Here is a 20,982-nt window from a genome sequence, read left to right as displayed (position 1 = left end):
TGAGCTATGAGACTTGGTTTGCTCTTCTTCCCGGTATTTAGTCCTTTTATACTTTCTCTTCCCTGTTCCAGCATCAAGTCACCAGTCAGGACGCCATGTCACAAAATGATAAAAAAAATACGGTGGAGTAAAATGATAAAAAAATACGGTGGAGTCAGGTTTCAAACCCGGCCGGTGTGGCTTAGAGTTGAACACGTCTATCACCAAACCACCTCCTCGTTTGTGGTAGGCTTTATTATGTAATTTTACTTAAATATATCCACGAGCCTTTTGCGATCTTACTTTTCTTCCTAAGGAAGACGCAGCCCAGCTCCACCCGGTGTGGCTTAGAGTTGAGCACGTCTATCACCAAACCATCTCCTTGTTTGTGATAGGCTTTATTATGTAATTTTACTTAAACATATCCACAAGCCTTTTGCGATCTTACTTTTCTTACTAAGAAAGATGCAGCCCAACTCGACTAAAAAAATGGATCTTACTTTTCTTTCTAAGGAATACGCAGTCCAACTCGACTAAAAAAAAGGGACCCCAACTCGTTCTTTCTAAGGAAGACGCAGTCCAACTCGACTAAAAAAAAAGGATCCCAACTCGACTAAAAAACGAACGTAGTAGTTAGAGGGGTTCGAACTTGAGAACTTGGAGTGCACTCCAGTGTGCCTACCACTAGGATAAATTCATAGCTGTGAGGCATTTTAGCTATTTGTATATTTAAAAGTAGACTGTTTTCCCTAGACCGATGCAGCCCAGCTTATCTCAATTGGGCCCATAGCGCCACACCCCCTCTCCTCTCTCTCATTGATGCACGAGAGGTAAAATAAAAAAAAATTACACATCTCGTAAAGCAAGATTCGAACTTGAGACCTTCCACTCACCTAGGTTAGCACTAACCACTGAGTTACATCTATTTCTAAATAGAAGCATTATATATATATATACACGACTGAAGCATTACTTAAAACATTCTACAAAATCAACAGACCCATAAATTCTTCACTACCACACAGACAAAATGAGCACACAGCTCCGCGGGGCTGTGGCGTGAAAAAAGACGTCACACTTTTGTGAAGGAAACTGTGGCGGGCGGAGCCCGTGGACGTGGCGAGCTAGAGTCAGAGCGTTTTGGTATAGCTTCTTGAACAGTTAAAAAAAAGCTAAATACGAAATTATGCTAAAGGGGTATTTTTCTAGTAGATTTATCCATGAAGTATCTAGTGAAGTTGTTTCCGGTTTACAATGGGAAAAAAAAACTGGAAATAGTAGTTTCGTCCAGCTTCTCCCGCAGACCCATGTTTCACCGAACAATTTTGAAAACAGGTTTAACTTCATCAAAAAAGCTGTTTTAGAAAAAGTTGAAACTATATTAAACGGGGCCTTAATCTTCAACCAAACCCCTACCAAAATACATGTGGCACGCCTAACATTAGGTGTGGCAACATGTGGCTGGTATCCAAACATCCTATAATCTACATGGCAAGCTTACCTGACGTTTATTTTCATTATTAATATTGGGCTTGGGCTAGGCTGTGTGGGCATAAGAAAGCTGTGACGGTTAATAAACATCATAGATTGTGCTGATACGTGACGCTTAAGAAGAAACCATCGATCCGTTTAATTCGTGACGCTTAATGCATGATGTTATCTGAAATCATCACGGATGCTGTTTTATCACTGTTTTTCAACGATTTGTGATGAATTTTTTACGTGACAGATTAAATAGGTTCTGTAGTGCACGCACGCCGTCGTCCCATCGAAGCCATCCTCCGAGCCGCCACCTTCACTCTCGTCGCGCCGAGGCGCCGCCCTCCCGTCGAGCGCCATCCTCGTCCAGTCAGACCACTAGGAGACGGCCATGCTGTCGGTCAATTACATTTCATGCATATGGATTAGTTGCATTTGAAAAACTTAAAAAGAATAGTTTCAAAATATTTCTAAATGGCTAGCTGGTCGTGAAAGGCAAACTTTTATTTGACTTAGCCAAAAATAAAATCGTTCGAGGAGTTTTGGTTCGGATAGTCCGAAGTTATATTTTGAGATTTATTCACAGACAATGTCATCTCTTAGTTGTCCTGGAAGTTACGAGCATTCGTCCTTTTCTCTTGGATGAAATTATAAAAAAGAAAGTGGGAGGACAAGATTACCGTGCTTGACATCCCGGAAGGGGGGGGGGGTGTTGCTAGTCAATCCAAAACTTAGTATTACTCTCTTGGCCTACTCCCTATTTGTGGAGGTCTAGATTACCGTGTCATGCTATTCTTAAAATAAAATGGTCGAAGTGGTTTTGCTACAACGCGACTTCAAAATCCATATATTATCTTTGAAATTTTCAAGTGTTATTGGTTTGATTGTTTGAATGTTGAGATATGGTACGTTTAAAGGGAAATATTAATTGAAGCCGAGTTGAAAGTCACTTCCAATCAAAAGTCAATTCTAATATAATATGTGCACAACGAAACAAGTGTGAACCGTGTTCAAATGCAGTATAAAAGATGTTCGCCAAGCACGAAAGGTATAAACACTTCACTCTTGAATTAGTCCATTCAATATTAAAAAAGAATTAATTCGTTCAATATTTTTTGTGTGAATGTCATTGATACCAAAGGGCAGGGACTGTTTCGAGTTTATGATGATGCAACCAAATATTGTTATGTAAATGTCTCTAGAATTAGAAGATGAAGCACTTCATTACTTTGAAATCAATCAAAAACAGAAAATAGCTGGAAACATGAAATAATCAAATAAATAATGGTTTGGTTGTGGCCTTGTGGGGCTATAATATATTTCCATGTATTTTTACAGAGTAGTCCAATGGCACCGTCCTCGCTATATTGACTCAGATTAAAACATACAACTGAGACGAAGAACCCGAATCCATCTAACTCGTTCAAGGATAAACACCATGTTACTATATTAGGGAGTTGTATGGCTGAGGCACAGGGATGCAACTCAAAGAATGATATTGGAAAGCAAGTGGCAATACTTTTTTTTCTCGCAGAAGAGCTGCGTATCTTTGTATTAAAAAAAAAGAAATGGTCCAATAACAAAAAAAAAATCAATCCTCCACCTTGAACCAGAATGGGGATGGTGAAAAAACAAAACTGTAAAAGACTCTTAAAAAAGGTTGGGAACAGGGACCTGACCACTAACTGGCGCCCAACTGGTGCCTAAACCACCTGACCTAAGCCTAGGGCCCTAAGCCCCTTAGCATCTGCAGCTTGCCAGAGGTGCAGTTCATCCGTACAGGGCATACTGGAGTTTAGGAGCAGATTCTTCAAGCATACAAGACACAAGCATTCCGATGTTTCCATAGGATCCAAGCTCCAAGAATGACAAGCGAATTATAAACTTTTTTGTGCCGCTTAGGAATTTTCCTCTAGGACCACTTCCACCAATCAGCAAAGGAGATTCCGATGTTTCCATAGGATCCAAGCTCCAAAAATGACCAGCGAATTATAACCTTTTTTGTGCCGCTTAGGAATTTTCCTCCAGGACCTCTTCCACCAATCAGCAAAGGAGATGGTTCTTCGGCTAGGAACCAGCGTGACCAGGTTCAGGGACTGCAGGATAGCAAACCAGAATTGTCTGGCAAACGCACAAGAGGTGAGGATCTGTTGTACTGTTTCTTGAGCTTGGTCACAAAGGAGGCACCGGTCCGGGTGAGGAAGTCCTCTTTACTTGGCAGAGGACATGATGACACCTCTGGAAATAATCCAGAACTTAAGCACAAGTCTAGAATAGCATTCAGTGGAGCAACAACAATATTCTGATACAAGAGCTAAAGCCAGTTATATCCCTAAACAATACAGTTTCTTCTGGTCAAAATGTGACATCTTTGCATTCTGAGCTGAAGCTCGAACAATATATTGCTAATATTTCCGCAGATGCCACAACAAAAGCCAAACATTTTACAGGGCACAAACACATGCTGGCAGGTGAAATGCAAGAGGGTTATGCTATTTGTCACTAGTCAGTTCCTCCAGTAAGTTCGTCTGGCGATAAATCAGCCGATTCAGCTTTCCTGTAATCAAGCATTTCTGGGCAGTACCGCCTCGCAAGCACTTCCACTTGCTCGATAAAAGGCTTCTCTCTGTGGCCACCGATCATGCGGACCATCTGGTTCCACCGCTGACGGCAAAGCTCCCCAGATCTGAGTAAATGAAATAACCCATTATTGTAGCTGAAGTGGACAAATACCAGTTGTTTTAATAAATATGGACCATTTATGAAAATTACTAGATGATACCAACAGACTGTGTTGAAGCAAAGTCCGCAATCAGAAGTCACCTGTGATCAAGAAGTCTCTCCCAGTCAACATCTTCAACACAAACAGCATCAACCTTTTGAAGCCTGGTTTGTTGTTAAGAAAATTCAGTACAGGCTATATATATAATGTATCATGATAACATATATCTAGAAGAACAAAATTCTACCAGGAAAAATGGAGTAGGTGACAACAGGAGGAATTTGCATATAATCTGAACATACCATCCACACATTGTTTGAACAAGATAGCAGCATATTGTTCAGGTACACATATGGACCAAACCCCCTTCCCTCTAAAAAAACCTTGTACTTCACTCTATTCATTAAGAGTTCATGAAATAAAAAGAGCAAGCTACATGGAAGGGTCATGAAATCACCTGTATGAAGTATTAGACTCATTTGGAATTGGTACGAAAGTAGAGAGGATTATTTGCCCGGTTCTAGAGTATATGAGCAAGTTGGACTAAATCAAAAGCGGAGAGAGCAAATACAGCCTTTTTCCTTACTCAAATAATATATTTATATTTCGTAGGCACTTTAGGTCAGATCATAATCATAATAAAATTGTCTTGCAGATGATATGTAACATTTAATTATGACATAGAATTCAATATATAACCTATATAACTTACGCTTCCATCAACAGATAATCATCAGTATCTGCCCAGATTCCTTCTTTAACCAGTGGCGATGCTAATTGCTGGTACCTGGTATGCATAAGTTTCATTTAGTGACTATGTGTGATGATAGCTAATTCATATATAAGCTGAAAAATTAGGACAGACAAAACAAAATTAGCAGTACCAAGGATTGGGTTCCATTAGTAAACGTATGTCAAGCCGACACTATCAGAAGACCCCAAACATTTTGATTTAATAAGCATTTCACAAAAGTGTCAATACAAAGCATGCTAGCTGAAAAATGTGGAAGATAATTCATATGCAATTCCAATAATTCAATTCCTGGCAGAATCTGTACCGGTGCCAGGTTCCAGCCCTAGCCTCGCTGGAAAATGTCTAACAATCAAATACACCGAAGAGATACTCAACATCGCACTAAATAGTGTGTTCAAACTTGTACAAACAGAAGTGATGCAATGCATGGACATTCAGCTCTGAAGATGTCTCAATCAGTTTGAAGAAGACAAACACAGACCAATATAAAAGAAAAATGCAGAAAACCTGAAATATACTCAGCCTCATTTTAAATGTATGACGTCAGGACAACTTAATCAGTTTCTTCAACGTCATATATTTAAAAGCAGAGGGGTTACAAAATTAGGCACAGATTCAAAGAGGAAATTATGTTATGCGTTAAATGGATAGCAAACTAACCACTTCAAGCAGCAGTCCTTGTTACTACGGGTGGTTAATTTTTCACTGATGGCCTCCCAGGAAATGTTATCTCTCAGCTGTCACAAAAGTAAATAAATCACTTGATTGTAGGAATGAAACAATATGAAAGAGCACTGATGGAAGATTGTAAACATGAAATCTGGTGTCAGAAGCATATTATGGACAAAGATAAAGAATCACACACCTGGCGATGACTAGGAGCGATCTTTTGGTGAGCTTTCACACGCAAGTCCAAATTTACCAGATCAAACAAGTTTTGGTATTCATCCTGAGTCCAAGACCCTGAATATTTATCAGTTAAAGAGGGCACCATGATGGACAAGTTGGTAAACTAATTCTAACTCTCATATTATATAATGAAACTTCCTCCACAGTAGAAAAAACATAGAACCCATATTTTGCATTCTGAAGCCCTGTTTACTCAAAATCTAATTGTTAGATCCCTTGAAATTTATGACTTATCTTTCCATTTTTGATTAACAAAACACCTTTTAACTTAAGATACAAATCCACATGAAGTCTAACCATGTCATACAAAAGAACCTATGGTTTAACATTTTCTCCAAAAACATGCCTGCAATTTCAAAGTTACATGACCCAAAATCCAAAGTTACATGGCCATGCCTATACTTTTTAACAGTATACACTCCAATCAACCATATCCACCGGAAATAAGGGATATCTACTCCAAAGATGCAGGTGCAACTATGAGAACCCTGGTTCATACTATGTTTTAAATGATAAACTACAAGCCATAAGCACATTCTATGAAATTATCTCTTCTAATGAAACATGAAATATAACAAAATAAACTGAAGTAAAAAAGTTGCTCTACAACAAAATCCCAGAATCTTGTTTTTTACTAAACCAATTTCCTGAGTGCCACGGAAATAATGCAAGTTCCAGTAGAGTGTACAGCAAATAGAATAATGAAGAGATTTATAGTCGTAATAATGAAAATAAACATTTATAAGTTAAAGAATCAAGTTTGGTGAAAACAGATGAATCAGCTAAATTATGATAAGCTTATAAGTCATAGCAGCGACAAACACCTTTTTTTAAATTTTTGGGTTTCATTCGTCTCCAAGTATCTTTTACATGGATTTCACTCTTTCCAAGGTCTGTTGCTAGTTCCTTCCAAGTTGTGCCATTCTTTTCAACGAACCTGTGTCATGCATGCCAATCTTAGTCATATGAAGCCAGTCAGAAACAAGATCTTAAGGCTACTCCAGGTCCCAATCCAAGAATGACACGAAGTTTTGTTTCAGAAAGTCCCAATGCAATTAATCGTCGGATGATGTTGTCTATGACAATGGATCCAAAACAAGTATCGAGGAAATAACTCCACCCAGTGCTACTGTGCAGTTTCCAATAGTTGAATTTGAGGACTTCATGCTTAAGCTGTATCTCCACGAAGATGCAACTTTCCTCAATCTCATCAATTTACTACCAAGTCAGCAAAAATCCTACATGGCAGATAATTTAATGCGCATGATACTATACATTGGAGTAGCCTAGGCTGCCTAGCATTACTTCTCAAGATAAAATACCAAAAAAGTATACTGGGGTAAGGAGGTGTGCAACAGCTAGGGTCTATATTACGCAGGATGTACATGACAATGGTACCGAGAGATAAAATAGCATATCCAAGTAAAAGCATCAGTTACAAAGAAAACTCAACTTCTCAAAGCAAATTACTAATGTTATACAGAAATTACCAAAGTAATAACTCAAGGCTATAGATAGGGAAGTCACAGAGATATGTAGTGTATTACCATACATGCCAATATGCCATTGTAGTTAATTTGACTTCAAAAATGCAGTGATGCTAGTAGTTATCTCATCATCTCTTAGCACAATTTTGAATAGTAAAGAATAAGGATAGAATTAAGGACTAACATTCATGCAGTCTGACTTTTTGGTTGAGTTCTACAGCTAACACACAAAGATATAGAAACTCAGGCAAACCACATTGGAGAATAATATCAATCTTTCTCAACATCAAATAAATAATGCTAGCATGAAAATGGACAAAATAAAATAAAGTTCATCTGATCTCAGAAGGAGAATTTTGATGGTACCGTCGAACTATCTCGTACTCCTCTTGAGTCCATTTACGTTCGGCACTCCTATAAAGTAAAATTCGTGCTCGTTTGTATACGGCCATTTGTGGTCGATGAGGTAATGATGTTGCTGCAACATAAGTCATTAATAAGCCATCTGCTACCCAGATCAGGAAAACGTACACTTTGACTAACGAGATTCAAGCAATGTTACATTATTCACTAGCTGATTTCCCAAAGTATATGCAAATTACATATTCTGTGAGAACGAAGTTTGCAGTCAAAGAATATGAACCTAACCAGTTGCAGATTTACATGTGTAACTGATGTGATCATAAAAAGGAAAGACAACATAAGAGGGAATGTAAAAGAGATAGCACTAGATGTTTTTGGCTTACCTATTTCAGCCCAACAACCCCTGAGCTCTGGATATTTCATGCTAGCCCAAATCATCTCTAACCCTTTCTCTCCCAATTGCTTCATCTATACCAAGAAAGAAATTAACAGAATTGAAGTTTGGACCATGCTGAGCATGTGAAGTCACTCATTTATTTATTTGATAAATAGAAGAAAGTAGGAATAATGATATAACATCAAGATCCAAAATAATTAACACATGCAACTGTAACGTCCCGAAAATTTCAAGCCTAAGCTATGCGTTAAACGTTCCGACTAAAAACCGATTCATCGTAAAACCCTGACCCTCTCTGCCACACGCACGCCGTCACGTGCACCGCCTCAACCCACGCCACCGCGTCACGATGACCGCACGACCGCTTTCTCCTTTTTCCTTTTTTCCCCTCTCCTCCCTCCTCCTCTCCCCTGCTTCCGAGCGCCGCTCTGCCACGCCGGCCCCTCCTGCTTGGCCCCAAGCCGCGGCCCCTCCCCTCCTGCGCACGCGCCGCGCCAGCCGCCGCTCGCGCTCTGCCCCGGCACGCACGCGCGCCTGCGACGCCGCGCCGCCTGCCTCTGCCGCGCACGCCCGAGCGCCGGCCAAGCCGCCCGCGCTGCCCCGGCCGTGCTGCGCGCGCGCGCCCACCCCGCGTGCCCGCGTGCCCCGCGTGCCGCGCCGACCGCCGCGCCGCTCGTCGTCAGGACGGCCGCGACGTCGCGCCGCCCGCCGCGTCGCCTGCCGCCCGCCACTGCCGCCCCGGCCTCTCCACCCGCGCCGCCCCTGTACGCACAGCGCCGGTCCTTCCCTCCCCCACGTGATTGACACCGTCCTCGCCGCACGCCACAACGCGACACGCACGAAGGGCCGAAGCGCCATTAATGGCGCTCCGCCCCGGTCTCTACCGCGCCCCGGCCTCCACCACCTCGGCCGCCTATAAGTAGGGCCGAGGGGCACCCCCAGCCCCCACAACCGCCGCCGCACACCTGGCCCCTCCTCTCCTAGCCTCCACCGCCGCCGCGCCGAGCCGCCGTGAGCCACCGCCTCCGCTCCCGTGGGCGCGCTCCCTCGCTCCACCCCAGCCCAAGGTGAGGCCGGGGATCAGTTCCCCTTGCTCCCCTGGCCCTTTTCCCCCTACCCCGGGCCACTCTTGGGCCCTGGCCGGCCGGCGCCGCCCGCCGCCGGCGCCCTGCCTCCCCTCCTCTGTTTTGCACGGGGGAGAGGAAGGAGAAGGGCATTTTGCCCATAGCCCCCTCCCCTTTCCCTGTTTTATCCCAAAGAAACCCCTTGCTTACTCTCTTTTGCAAACGAGACCCCGTTCTTTCCGCTATTTCAAAAATAAATCCTCCATTACATAAACAAAACCGACACCCTTTAGCGTGCCCTAAGTATTTCTAGGATTAGCAAATAAGCCCTTACCCCCCCTTTAGATAATTATGAACAAGTCCCCGGACCCCCGTTTAAGCCCTAAAACCCTCTTTGGCGCGTCATTTTATGCGCGAAACGACCTCCGATTGACCCGAAACTTTACCACGCCCTTTCTAGTATAGTTTTAGCCATGCCATTAAGAAACCACCCAAAGATATCACCCCTAACTCCGTAACTAAATTATTTCCGATTCAAGCCCAACGATAAAAGCTTTTAGTTCTATCGCTTGATTGTATGTCTGTTTGTTTGCGTCGTAGGACACGGAGTGAACGAAGGAGTTCCCGACTGCGACCAAGCAACCGAGGACCAGTTCTGCGACCCCGAACCCGAGGGACAGTGCTTCGATCAGGACCTCCCGCAAGGGTTTGATGATGGCAAGTTCAATTCCGCCCTTTGATGCATGTTTTTGTCCTAATTTTTATAAACACAACCCGATGGCCTGTTTTATAAAATTGCATGGTTTTGCGTGTCGTAACCATGGTAGGATAGCCACCCTTGTTGTGACAACCCTACCTTGACCACCTGATTTTATAAAGAAAATGCGTGTGTGTGGGAAAGGGTAAAATGTGGATTTGAGAAACGAGTCGGACGGGATGGATGGCATTTCTGTGTGAATTGCCGTTGGTGTGCTCGTACCTGTGTGGTTGACCGTGGAAGTGAGATATCCATCTTGTCACCCCTAAGGACCGAGTTGATGTGTCGTCTCACCTAGCTTCCTGTCGTGCAAACCACTTGACCGTTGTATGGGCAACGGCTTGGCCTAACCCCACTAGTTAGTCTGATAGCCATCAGGAGAGCTGAGAGCAACGGGTGATCAAGGAGAAGGGATAAGCTCTGTGTGACTTATGCCCCGGTTAAACCTCGAAGAGAGGTCGAATGACCCCTTGATGGATCCCGTGGTGGCTAGTCAGGCTTAGCTAAGGTGGGTAATGGCTTTGATGGGATCTGCACCGGCACTAAGGTGTTCGTGCTGTGGTACCCCACCTGTGGGTAAAGTTGCACACCTCTGCAGAGTTAAAAATCTATTCGAATAGCCGTGCCCACGGTATTGGGCAGGTTACGGTGTGGTCACATAACTAGTGTTTCTCTCTGGGAATGGTTGAGCTGGTGTGAGTGGTTTGGGAAAGTGTCCGGCAGTTGTGCCGTGTGCTACGGCGGACGGGGAGTCCGGTAGCAGTTTAAAACTTGGATCCTGCGTGGATCAACCTTGTATGCTCTTTGGTACTTGAAAGCTTGTTTTGAAAATGTTTTAAACGAACCATTGCATGCAACCGAGTTTTCCGCAAATAAACCCTAACACTATCCTTGGATTATCCTGTGCATTTAACTCTGTTATACCCCCCCCCCCTCCGTGGGTGTGATTGGACCTGCTGAGTACGTTTGTACTCACCCCTTTCTTACTTTTACAGTGGAAGACCCAGACTACGTCCCCGAAGACAACGAGTAGGGTTTCGTCCTGCACCCAGTCTTGCCTGTGGTTGAGGCCACCGTTGGATTTCGCATGGCGCAAGACTCTGAGGATTCTCTTTTCGTAGCTAGTGTAGTAGTGTGGGTTCTAGTTGTAATCCTCGCGATAGTGGCGCTTCACTGCCCATTACCACGTAGAGTTGTACGGTGATGTACCATCTGATATAATAAAAGTGTTATCAGCCTCCTGGGACTGATAAAGCAACACTTTTAAGTCTTCCCTGATGGGGGGACGCTTCAGGTGGTATCAGAGCCGTAGGCTGGCCGTAGGACGTGACTCTAGGAGCGAGACCCCTTTTCAGGCCGTAGAACTTGTCCCGATTTAGACATTTTCTGCACAAACACTCACCACTGGTCTTTGCCTTATTCCAGATGGCTGGCAATGGATGGGTTAACGGAATCTGCCACGCAGAGCCCGGCCTCCCCAAGTTACTATTGCTCAGCCTGGAACGCGTTGGGATTATGGAACCACCGGAGTATGCCTACCGTGAGTACATCGCCGGAGGCACCCTTCGGTGCGACATGATGGTTTTTGTGGAGAAAAGCACCCGCTACCCTGATGTGGACCCTTGGTTCATCTCCACCACTGGCTTTCGCTTCCCCGACACCTATCGAAAGGCCGCCCGTAAAGCCCTGCGACGGCTGCGTGTGCTCTACAAGCACCACCTTCAGCGGACTCCTATGGGGTTTTTCCCACCCGCTGAGGGACGAGGACGCACTTGGATTGCCCGAATGAGGGGCCTTGGACGAGAAGAAGAAGACCTCGAAGATACGGTTTCCCACCTATCCATCTACCTTACTGGCTTGGATGCCCTCTACCGCGAACAGGCGGCACAACTGAGGCAGTTAATTCGTGGGATTGAAAAGATAACCCAGGAGCTGGAGGAACAACGGACAAGAGCCGCAAACGCCGAGTATTCCTTAGCCGCCCTCCAAGCCCAGATGCAAGAATACGAGAACCGCAACGGAATAGGTGGATGGATAGAGGAAGAAGAAGAAGAACCCATGGAAACCCATTGGGATAAGGGTACTCAGACCGAAAACGAGATGGATCGGTTCCTTCCAATAAAAAAAGCCTCTATCAGGACCGAGGAAGAATCCCCATGATAGGATTAGCACCCCTAGCTAAAACCCTACCCTAATGACCACGTATCTATGAAAATTGTACCACCCTTGTTGTAATAATAAATATCATCTACTCCCTTTTGCACCTGTACCAGGTTGTTTACCCTGTTTCTGTTTCAGATGGCTGAGGAAGGATGGACCCAGGGCGATTGCCAAGCTGCACCTGGTTTTCCCGGCCTCTTAATCAACACCCTGGAGAACCTTGGCATTGCAGAACGCCCAAGGTACTACAGCCAAGAGTACGAGCACCATGGTACCCTCCGCTGCAGGGTGATCCTGGTCATCGCCAGGAGCAACCGCTACCCCGACATTCAACCTTGGCGAGCGACCGCCACGGGGTTTAGACACCAGGACACCTACCCCTTGGCCATCAGAAAAGCACTCCGTTATTTGTGCCGGATTTTTGAAGAACACCTCGCCCCCACACCAGCGAAGTTCTTCCCGCCGGCCATCAGAACCCCAGTCTGGGAAGCATGCATGAGAAACCTGGAACGACGTCGCCACGAAGAAGGCCCCTGTACCAAGTGGCTACTTACCTAGCCGCCCTGGATCAACTCTTTGATGAGCAAGCCAACCTTCTAAGGGGGCAGACCCATCGAGCCGAGCAAGCAGAGCTCGCAGTGAGGATACAGCAGATCCGAGCCGCCCACGCCGAGGCGAGAGTCGCAGCCGCGGTCAGTAGCGAAGCAGTCGCCCAAGAGAGCCTCCGACAGGCCCGAGACCGGCGTATGCAAGATTGGACCCAAAGTGGAACACCGGTCCCGGCAATTGGAGAAGACCATGTTTTACTCGGAACGCCCGTCATAGGGTGGGGATCACTCTTTGGGAGCACACGAGCCCCACCCGAAAACCCTGGAAGTTCTGCTGCCGCCGACGAAGGGGATGCTGCAATGCAACCCCTGACCGATGGGGACCCAGAAGACGGCGAGCGAGAACCTCTCACCCTTTCCGCCCCGGAAGAAGGCATGCCTCGCGAATAGAATAACCGACGCCGTCCCAGTGATGCACCCCCCAGCTTAAGACGTGCCCTTAGACAAGACCTTGGCCGAGTAGCACGAGACCTAGTCGTACCCCCAAGATTGTACCCCCCCTTGCAGTAATAAAATGGTTTGTGCTTGTTGTTTGTGATGTGTGTGCTGGTTTGTTGTCTGCTGATTGTTTATATGAGTACCGGCAGAAGGTAGATTCTGCCTTATATATGCGAATTAAACAACTTAAAATATCACAAAATCGTAACTCCGATTTACCCAATCAACAGGTGACCCCCCGGAACGTCGCGAGGGCCTCCCGTGGCCGGAACCCCGTAGCCGCTAGTGTCGGAGCACATCCCGTTGAACAAGGTCTTCCCCAAGGAGAACAAGAAGTAAGCCAGAACCGAGGGGGAAGTCAAGAAGGAGAACAACTACCACCACCTCCACCCCTCGGAGACCTGGCGCAGATCATCCATAACCAGACCCTCATACTGGAGACTCTGGCGAATGCCCTCATTAACCGGCAGCCACGAGGGCAGAATATGAACGACAAGCTGACGGCCTTTCTAAGGACCAAGCCACCTACCTTCGCCGGATCCTGCAACCCGTTGGATGCTGACGACTGGTTGCGAGTAATTCAGAGGAAGCTCGAACCATTCGAATGCCAGGACCGGGACAAAGTCCTTCTAGCAGCCCACCAGCTCACCGGAACAGCATTATCGTGGTGGGAAAACTATTGTGCCGCAGCCGAAGATGCCTCTACCATCACCTGGGGAGAATTCGTAAGAGAGTTCCGCCGCTATCACATTCCTTCTGCCACCATGAAGCGCAAGGCGGATGAATTCCGCGCACTACAACAAGGAAGCATGTCGGTGGAAGAATACACCCACCGGTTCATAGAATTGGCCCGGTACGCGCCGGAAGAAGTGAACGACGACGATAAGAAGCAAGATATGTTCAAGAAGGGGTTAAGCCCAGAACTCCGGACCTTGCTTACTCCCCAGATCTATCCGGACTTCAACACCCTGATGAACAAGGCTATCCTCACAGAAAGGGCCAAAGCTGAAGAAAGAAAGGATAATAAACGCAAATTCCTGGAAAGTAAGGCCCGCCAACAGGACCGCTTCCAAAAGCCGAGGAACTCCAACTATACTGCACCAAGATCCCAGGCCCCAATGCAGTATAGGACTCAGTCCCAAGTGACAGGATCACGAGCCCATGAAGCACAGCCTAAGAGTTAGAATACCATGAGGGCCCCGCAGAGCAACACAAGCCTGGCCGCCTCCGACAACAACAATGTTAGGGCCTGTTTCAACTGCCGTGAGACGGGGCACTTCATCGCCAATTGCCCCTACGCCAAGAATAAGCCGGCAACGTCGGCCTTCTCCAACACGGTAAATGGGCCCAGACCAGCCCTGACCGGTGCCAACCGAGTGCCCGTCCGCAACAACGACAACAGCCAGCAGGTGAAGCAGCAATCGTTTGGACGAGCCCGCGTCAATCACATCGACGCGCAGGAGGCTCAAGAGGCCCAAGGCGTAGTGCTCGGTGAGTACCTAGTCAACTCGGCTCTGGCGACAGTATTATTTGATTCTGGAGCATCACACTCGTTTATATCCTCGAGCTATGTGGAGAAACACAAAATACCTACAATACTACTAAAAACACCCCTATTAACCCGGACGCCTGGAGGCGACATCAATTGTCAATTAGGTTGTCCACGGGTAAAGATCAATTTAAGTGGGGTAGACTTTCTAGCAGATTTGGTAGTACTTAAGCCTGGGGGAATAGACGTGATCCTTGGGATGGATTGGTTAAGCCGACACAATGGTCTCATAGGCTGCACTGACAAAGTGGTACACCTAACAAACCCCGAAGGAATACAAGTGATCTGCCATACCCGGGATAGTAAGCTTGACCCAATGATGTTTAGCATGGAGGCCAAGCTCTTAGAAGGAGTCCTGGTAGTAAGCGAATACCCAGATGTGTTCCCCGAAGAGCTTCCCGGTATGCCGCCAGATAGGGATATAGAGTTCGTCATAGACCTTATCCCCGGAACATCCCCTATAGCCAAGAGACCCTATAGGATGGCGGCCTCGGAGTTAACAGAATTAAAGAAGCAACTAGAGGAACTGCAATGAATTGGCTTCATTAGACCGAGCTCGTCACCGTGGGGAGCCCCAGTGCTGTTTGTCAAGAAGAAAGATGGTAGTATGAGATTGTGTGTAGATTACCGGGCACTGAATGAGGTTACCATTAAGAATAAGTACCCCCTCCCCAGGATTGATGACCTTTTCGATCAGCTAAAAGGAGCCAAGTACTTTTCCAAGATCGATCTAAGGTCAGGATATTTTCAGCTCAAGATTAAGGAAAGTGACATTCCTAAGACGGCTTTTGTCACCCGCTACGGGCAGTTTGAGTTCACCGTAATGTCCTTCGGACTAACCAATGCCCCCGCCTATTTTATGAACCTCATGAATAAGGTATTCATGGACGAGCTAGATAAGTTTGTCGTAGTCTTTATTGACGACATACTTATCTACTCCAAGAGTGTTCAGGAACATGAGCAACATCTGCGGGTAGTGTTGGAAAAGCTAAGGAAGCATAAACTATATGCTAAATTTAGCAAATGTGAATTCTGGCTGGAGAAAGTAGCTTTCCTTGGTCACATTCTGACCGCGGAAGGCGTAGCAGTGGACCCAGAGAAGGTCGAAGCCGTGTCCAATTGGCAGCAACCGACCAATGTTAGTGAAATCAGGAGTTTCCTTGGATTAGCCGGATACTATCGGAGATTTATTGAGGGATTCTCTAAGATAGCCCGACCCATGACGGAACTTCTTAAGAAGGAGAAGAAGTTCGTCTGGACGGAAAATTGTGAAAGAAGTTTTCAAGAATTGAAGCAAAGATTGACAACCACCCCAGTGTTGACCCTACCGGACATTCATCGGGACTTTGTCATTTATTGTGACGCATCCCGACAAGGATTAGGGTGTGTACTGATGCAAGACGGAAAAGTCATTGCATATGCTTCCCGCCAACTCAGGACTCATGAGCAGAATTATCCGACCCATGATTTGGAATTAGCAGCCGTAGTGCATGCCCTTAAGATTGGAGACATTATTTGATTGGAAATAAGTGTGAGATTTACACCGACCATAAGAGTTTGAAATATATCTTCACCCAACCGGATTTGAACCTAAGGCAGAGGAGATGGTTGGAGTTGGTTAAGGACTACAATTTAGAGATCCATTACCACCCCGGAAAGGCAAATGTGGTGGCCGACGCCTTAAGCCGGAAATCCTATGGACCTAAGGATGACCATCTATGCGAGGAAATGGCACGATTAAATGTGCACATTGTTCCTCGAGGTTCCAGCCAAGTGCTAAACATCCAATCGACACTAGAAGATGGAATTAGAGAGGCCCAACGATCGGATCAAGAGTTAGTGAAGATCTGCAAACAAACCGGAGAAAACAAAGCGCCGGGTTTCAGAGTAGACGATAAGGGGACATTATGGTACGAGGATAGGATTTGTGTGCCCCGGGATGGAGACTTCAAGCAGATAATTATGGACGAAGCCCATAACTCGGCCTACTCCATCCACCCCGGATCCACCAAAATGTATATGGACATAAGGCAAAAATATTGGTGGAATGGAATGAAAGCAGATATTGCACGATTTGTAGCACATTGTGATACTTGTCAAAGGATTAAGGCCGAACATCAGAAACCAGCCGGATTATTGCAACCCTTGCCTATCCCGGTTTGGAAATGGGATGAGATAGGGATGGACTTCGTAGTGGGTTTACCCCGAACACTGAAGGGACACGATTCCATATGGGTAATAGTGGATCGACTCACTAAATCGGCTCATTTTATACCTGTACGAACCACTTATGGTGGAGAAAAGCTGGCAAAGCTTTATGTAGAAAACATAGTAAAGTTACATGGAGTACCTAGCCGAATTGTCTCAGATAGAGGAACCCAATTCACCTCTAGGTTTTGGAGGAGCTTGCATCAAGCCATGGGCACCAAGTTAGATTTTAGCTCCGCATATCACCCACAGACGGATGGTCAAACCGAAAGGGTGAATCAGATTGTGGAAGATATGTTGAGAGCATGTGTCCTGACCTACGGGAATGACTGGGAGCAGAGTCTGCCTTATGCAGAATTCTCGTACAACAATAGTTACCAAGCCAGCTTGGGCATGTCGCCATTTGAGGCCCTCTATGGGAGAAAGTGCAAAACTCCCTTGATGTGGTCGGAAGTTGGAGAACGTGCACTAGTGGGGCCCGCACTTATAAAGGAAGCAGAAGAAAAAGTAGCGGAGATCCGCGAAAAGCTGAAAGCGGCTCAATCCCGACAGAAGAACTACGCAGACAAGAAGAGGCGGGAAATAAGTTTCAATCCGGGAGATTTTGTTTATCTCAAGGTCTCACCCATTCGAGGAACATGAAGGTTTCAAGTGCAAGGAAAATTGGCCCCTCGATACATTGGACCGTATCGAGTTCTGAAGAGGGTCGGAGCAGTGGCATACCGACTGGAGTTACCGGAAGAAATGTCAGTTATACACCCAGTATTTCATGTCTCGCAATTAAGGAGATGTTTAAGAGTACCCGAGGGAGAACATGTGCCTGCGGAAACAATAGATCTACAGCCGGATCTGCGATACCAGGAAATACCGATCAAGATTCTGGACACTGTCACTAGGAGGACAAGAAACTCCGAAGTACGGATCTGCAGAGTTCAATGGAGCAGACATGGAGTAGAAGAAGCGACATGGGAACGCGAAGAGGCCCTAAAGAAGGAGTTCCTCCATCTGTTCAAAAGCCAGCCGAATCTCGAGGACGAGATTCATTTAAGTGGGGTCGGTTTATAACGTCCCGAAAATTTCAAGCCTAAGCTACGCGTTAAAGGTTCCGACTAAAAACCGATTCATCGTAAAACCCTGACCCTCTCTGCCACACGCACGCCGTCACACGCACCGCCTCAACCCTCGCCACCGCGTCACGATGACCGCACGACCGCTTTCCGCAATTAGCGCCGGCGCAAGTCCTTTCTCGCGCGGCGCGCGAATCCTGCGCGCGCGTGGCCGACCGGCCGCGGTCGCCGCCGCGACCGGCGCCGACGCCCCCCCCCCCCTTTTTCTCCCTCTTCTCTTTTTCTCTCTCCCTTCTATTTCTTTTCTCTTTCCTTGTTCTTTTTTTTTCTCTCTCTTCTTTCCTCTCTCCCCTCCTTTCTCCTTTTTCCTTTTTCCCCTCTCCTCCCTCCTCCTCTCCCCTGCTTCCGAGCGCCGCTCTGCCACGCCGGCCCCTCCTGCTTGGCCCCAAGCCGCGGCCCCTCCCCTCCTGCGCACGCGCCGCGCGTGGCCGCGTGCCGCGCCGCGCCAGCCGCCGCTCGCGCTCTGCCCCGGCACGCACGCGCGCCCGCGACGCCGCGCCGCCTGCCACTGCCGCGCACGCCCGAGCGCCGGCCAAGCCGCCCGCGCTGCCCCGGCCGTGCTGCGCGCGCGCGCCCACCCCGCGTGCCCGCGTGCCCCGCGTGCCGCGCCGCTCGTCGTCAGGACGGCCGCGACGTCGCGCCGCCCGCCGCGTCGCCTGCCGCCCGCCACTGCCGCCCCGGCCTCTCCGCCCGCGCCGCCCCTGTACGCACAGCGCCGGTCCTTCCCTCCCCCACGTGATTGACACCGTCCTCGCCGTACGCCACAACGCGACACGCACGAAGGGCCGAAGCGCCATTAATGGCGCTCCGCCCCGGTCTCTACCGCGCCCCGGCCTCCACCACCTCGGCCTCCTATAAGTAGGGCCGAGGGGCACCCCCAGCCCCCCACAACCGCCGCCGCACACCTGGCCCCTCCTCTCCTAGCCTCCACCGCCGCCGCGCCGAGCCGCCGTGAGCCGCCGCCTCCGCTCCCGTGGGCGCGCTCCCTCGCTCCACCCCGGCCCGAGGTGAGGCCGGGGATCAGTTCCCCTTGCTCCCCTGCCCCTTTTCCCCCTACCCCGGGCCACTCTTGGGCCCTGGCCGGCCGGCGCCGCCCGCCGCCGGCGCCCTGCCTCCCCTCCTCTGTTTTGCACGGGGGAGAGGAAGGAGAAGGGCATTTTGCCCATAGCCCCCTCCCCTTTCCCTGTTTTATCCCAAAGAAACCCCTTGCTTACTCTCTTTTGCAAACGAGACCCCGTTCTTTCCGCTATTTCAAAAATAAATCCTCCATTACATAAACAAAACCGACACCCTTTAGCGTGCCCTAAGTATTTCTAGGATTAGCAAATAAGCCCTTACCCCCCTTTAGATAATTACGAACAAGTCCCCGGACCCCCGTTTAAGCCCTAAAACCCTCTTTGGCGCGTCATTTTATGCGCGAAACGACCTCCGATTGACCCGAAACTTTACCACGCCCTTTCTAGTATAGTTTTAGCCATGCCATTAAGAAACCACCCAAAGATATCACCCCTAACTCCGTAACTAAATTATTTCCGATTCAAGCCCAACGATAAAAGCTTTTAGTTCTATCGCTTGATTGTATGTCTGTTTGTTTGCGTCATAGGACACGGAGTGAACGAAGGAGTTCCCGACTGCGACCAAGCAACCGAGGACCAGTTCTGCGACCCCGAACCCGAGGGACAGTGCTTCGATCAGGACCTCCCGCAAGGGTTTGACGATGGCAAGTTCAATTCCGCCCTTTGATGCATGTTTTTATCCTAGTTTTTATAAACACAACCCGATGGCCTGTTTTATAAAATTGCATGGTTTTGCGTGCCGTAACCATGGTAGGATAGCCACCCTTGTTGTGACAACCCTACCTTGACCACTTGATTTTATAAAGAAAATGCGTGTGTGTGGGAAAGGGTAAAATGTGGATTTGAGAAACGAGTCGGACGGGATGGATGGCATTTCTGTGTGAATTGCCGTTGGTGTGCTCGTACCTGTGTGGTTGAGCGTGGAAGGGAGATATCCATCTTGTCACCCCTAAGGACCGAGTTGATGTGTCGTCTCACCTAGCTTCCTGTCGTGCAAACCACTTGACCGTTGTATGGGCAACGGCTTGGCCTAACCCCACTAGTTAGTCTGATAGCCATCAGGAGAGCTGAGAGCAACGGGTGATCAAGGAGAAGGGATAAGCTCTGTGTGACTTATGCCCCGGTTAAACCTCGAAGAGAGGTCGAATGACCCCTTGATGGATCCCGTGGTGGCTAGTCAGGCTTAGCTAAGGTGGGTAATGGCTTTGATGGGATCTGCACCGGCACTAAGGTGTTCGTGCTGTGGTACCCCACCTGTGGGTAAAGTTGCACACCTCTGCAGAGTTAAAAATCTATTCGAATAGCCGTGCCCACGGTATTGGGCAGGTTACGGTGTGGTCACATAACTAGTGTTTCTCTCTGGGAATGGTTGAGCTGGTGTGAGTGGTTTGGGAAAGTGTCCGGCAGTTGTGCCGTGTGCTACGGCGGACGGGGAGTCCGGTAGCAGTTTAAAACTTGAATCCTGCGTGGATCAACCTTGTATGCTCTTTGGTACTTGAAAGCTTGTTTTGAAAATATTTTAAACGAACCATTGCATGCAACCGAGTTTTCCGCAAATAAACCCTAACACTATCCTTGGATTATCCTGTGCATTTAACTCTGTTATACCCCCCTCCGTGGGTGTGATTGGACCTACTGAGTACGTTTGTACTCACCCCTTTCTTACTTTTACAGTGGAAGACCCAGACTACGTCCCCGAAGACAACGAGTAGGGTTTCGTCCTGCACCCAGTCTTGCCTGTGGTTGAGGCCACCGTTGGATTCCGCATGGCGCAAGACTCTGAGGATTCTCTTTTCGTAGCTAGTGTAGTAGTGTGGGTTCTAGTTGTAATCCTCGCGATAGTGGCGCTTCACTGCCCATTACCGCGTAGAGTTGTACGGTGATGTACCATCTGATGTAATAAAA

General features: G+C 47.6%; 1 protein-coding gene across 2 annotated transcripts in view; it reads right to left on the bottom strand.

The window, feature by feature from the left end:
- Positions 1-3,705: 3,705 nt before the first annotated feature.
- LOC112889295 (RNA polymerase I termination factor-like) overlaps positions 3,706-20,982 on the bottom strand; it is a 28,232-nt gene continuing 10,955 nt past the window's right edge. For both annotated transcript variants that reach the window (XM_025955853.1, XM_025955854.1), the window contains exons 3-10: positions 8,077-8,161; positions 7,697-7,808; positions 6,668-6,780; positions 5,800-5,897; positions 5,595-5,671; positions 4,893-4,967; positions 4,282-4,344; positions 3,706-4,144 (exon numbers count right to left, since the gene is read on the bottom strand). In XM_025955853.1, coding sequence (XP_025811638.1) covers positions 3,961-4,144; positions 4,282-4,344; positions 4,893-4,967; positions 5,595-5,671; positions 5,800-5,897; positions 6,668-6,780; positions 7,697-7,808; positions 8,077-8,161 — 807 coding nt within the window. In that variant the 3' untranslated portion in view covers positions 3,706-3,960. The remainder of the gene's footprint in view (positions 4,145-4,281; positions 4,345-4,892; positions 4,968-5,594; positions 5,672-5,799; positions 5,898-6,667; positions 6,781-7,696; positions 7,809-8,076; positions 8,162-20,982) is intronic.

This window comes from Panicum hallii, chromosome 4 (genome assembly GCF_002211085.1).
Source record: "Panicum hallii strain FIL2 chromosome 4, PHallii_v3.1, whole genome shotgun sequence".
NCBI classification, from domain to species: Eukaryota; Viridiplantae; Streptophyta; class Magnoliopsida; order Poales; family Poaceae; genus Panicum; species Panicum hallii.
This window is presented reverse-complemented; position numbering and strand designations above follow the sequence as displayed.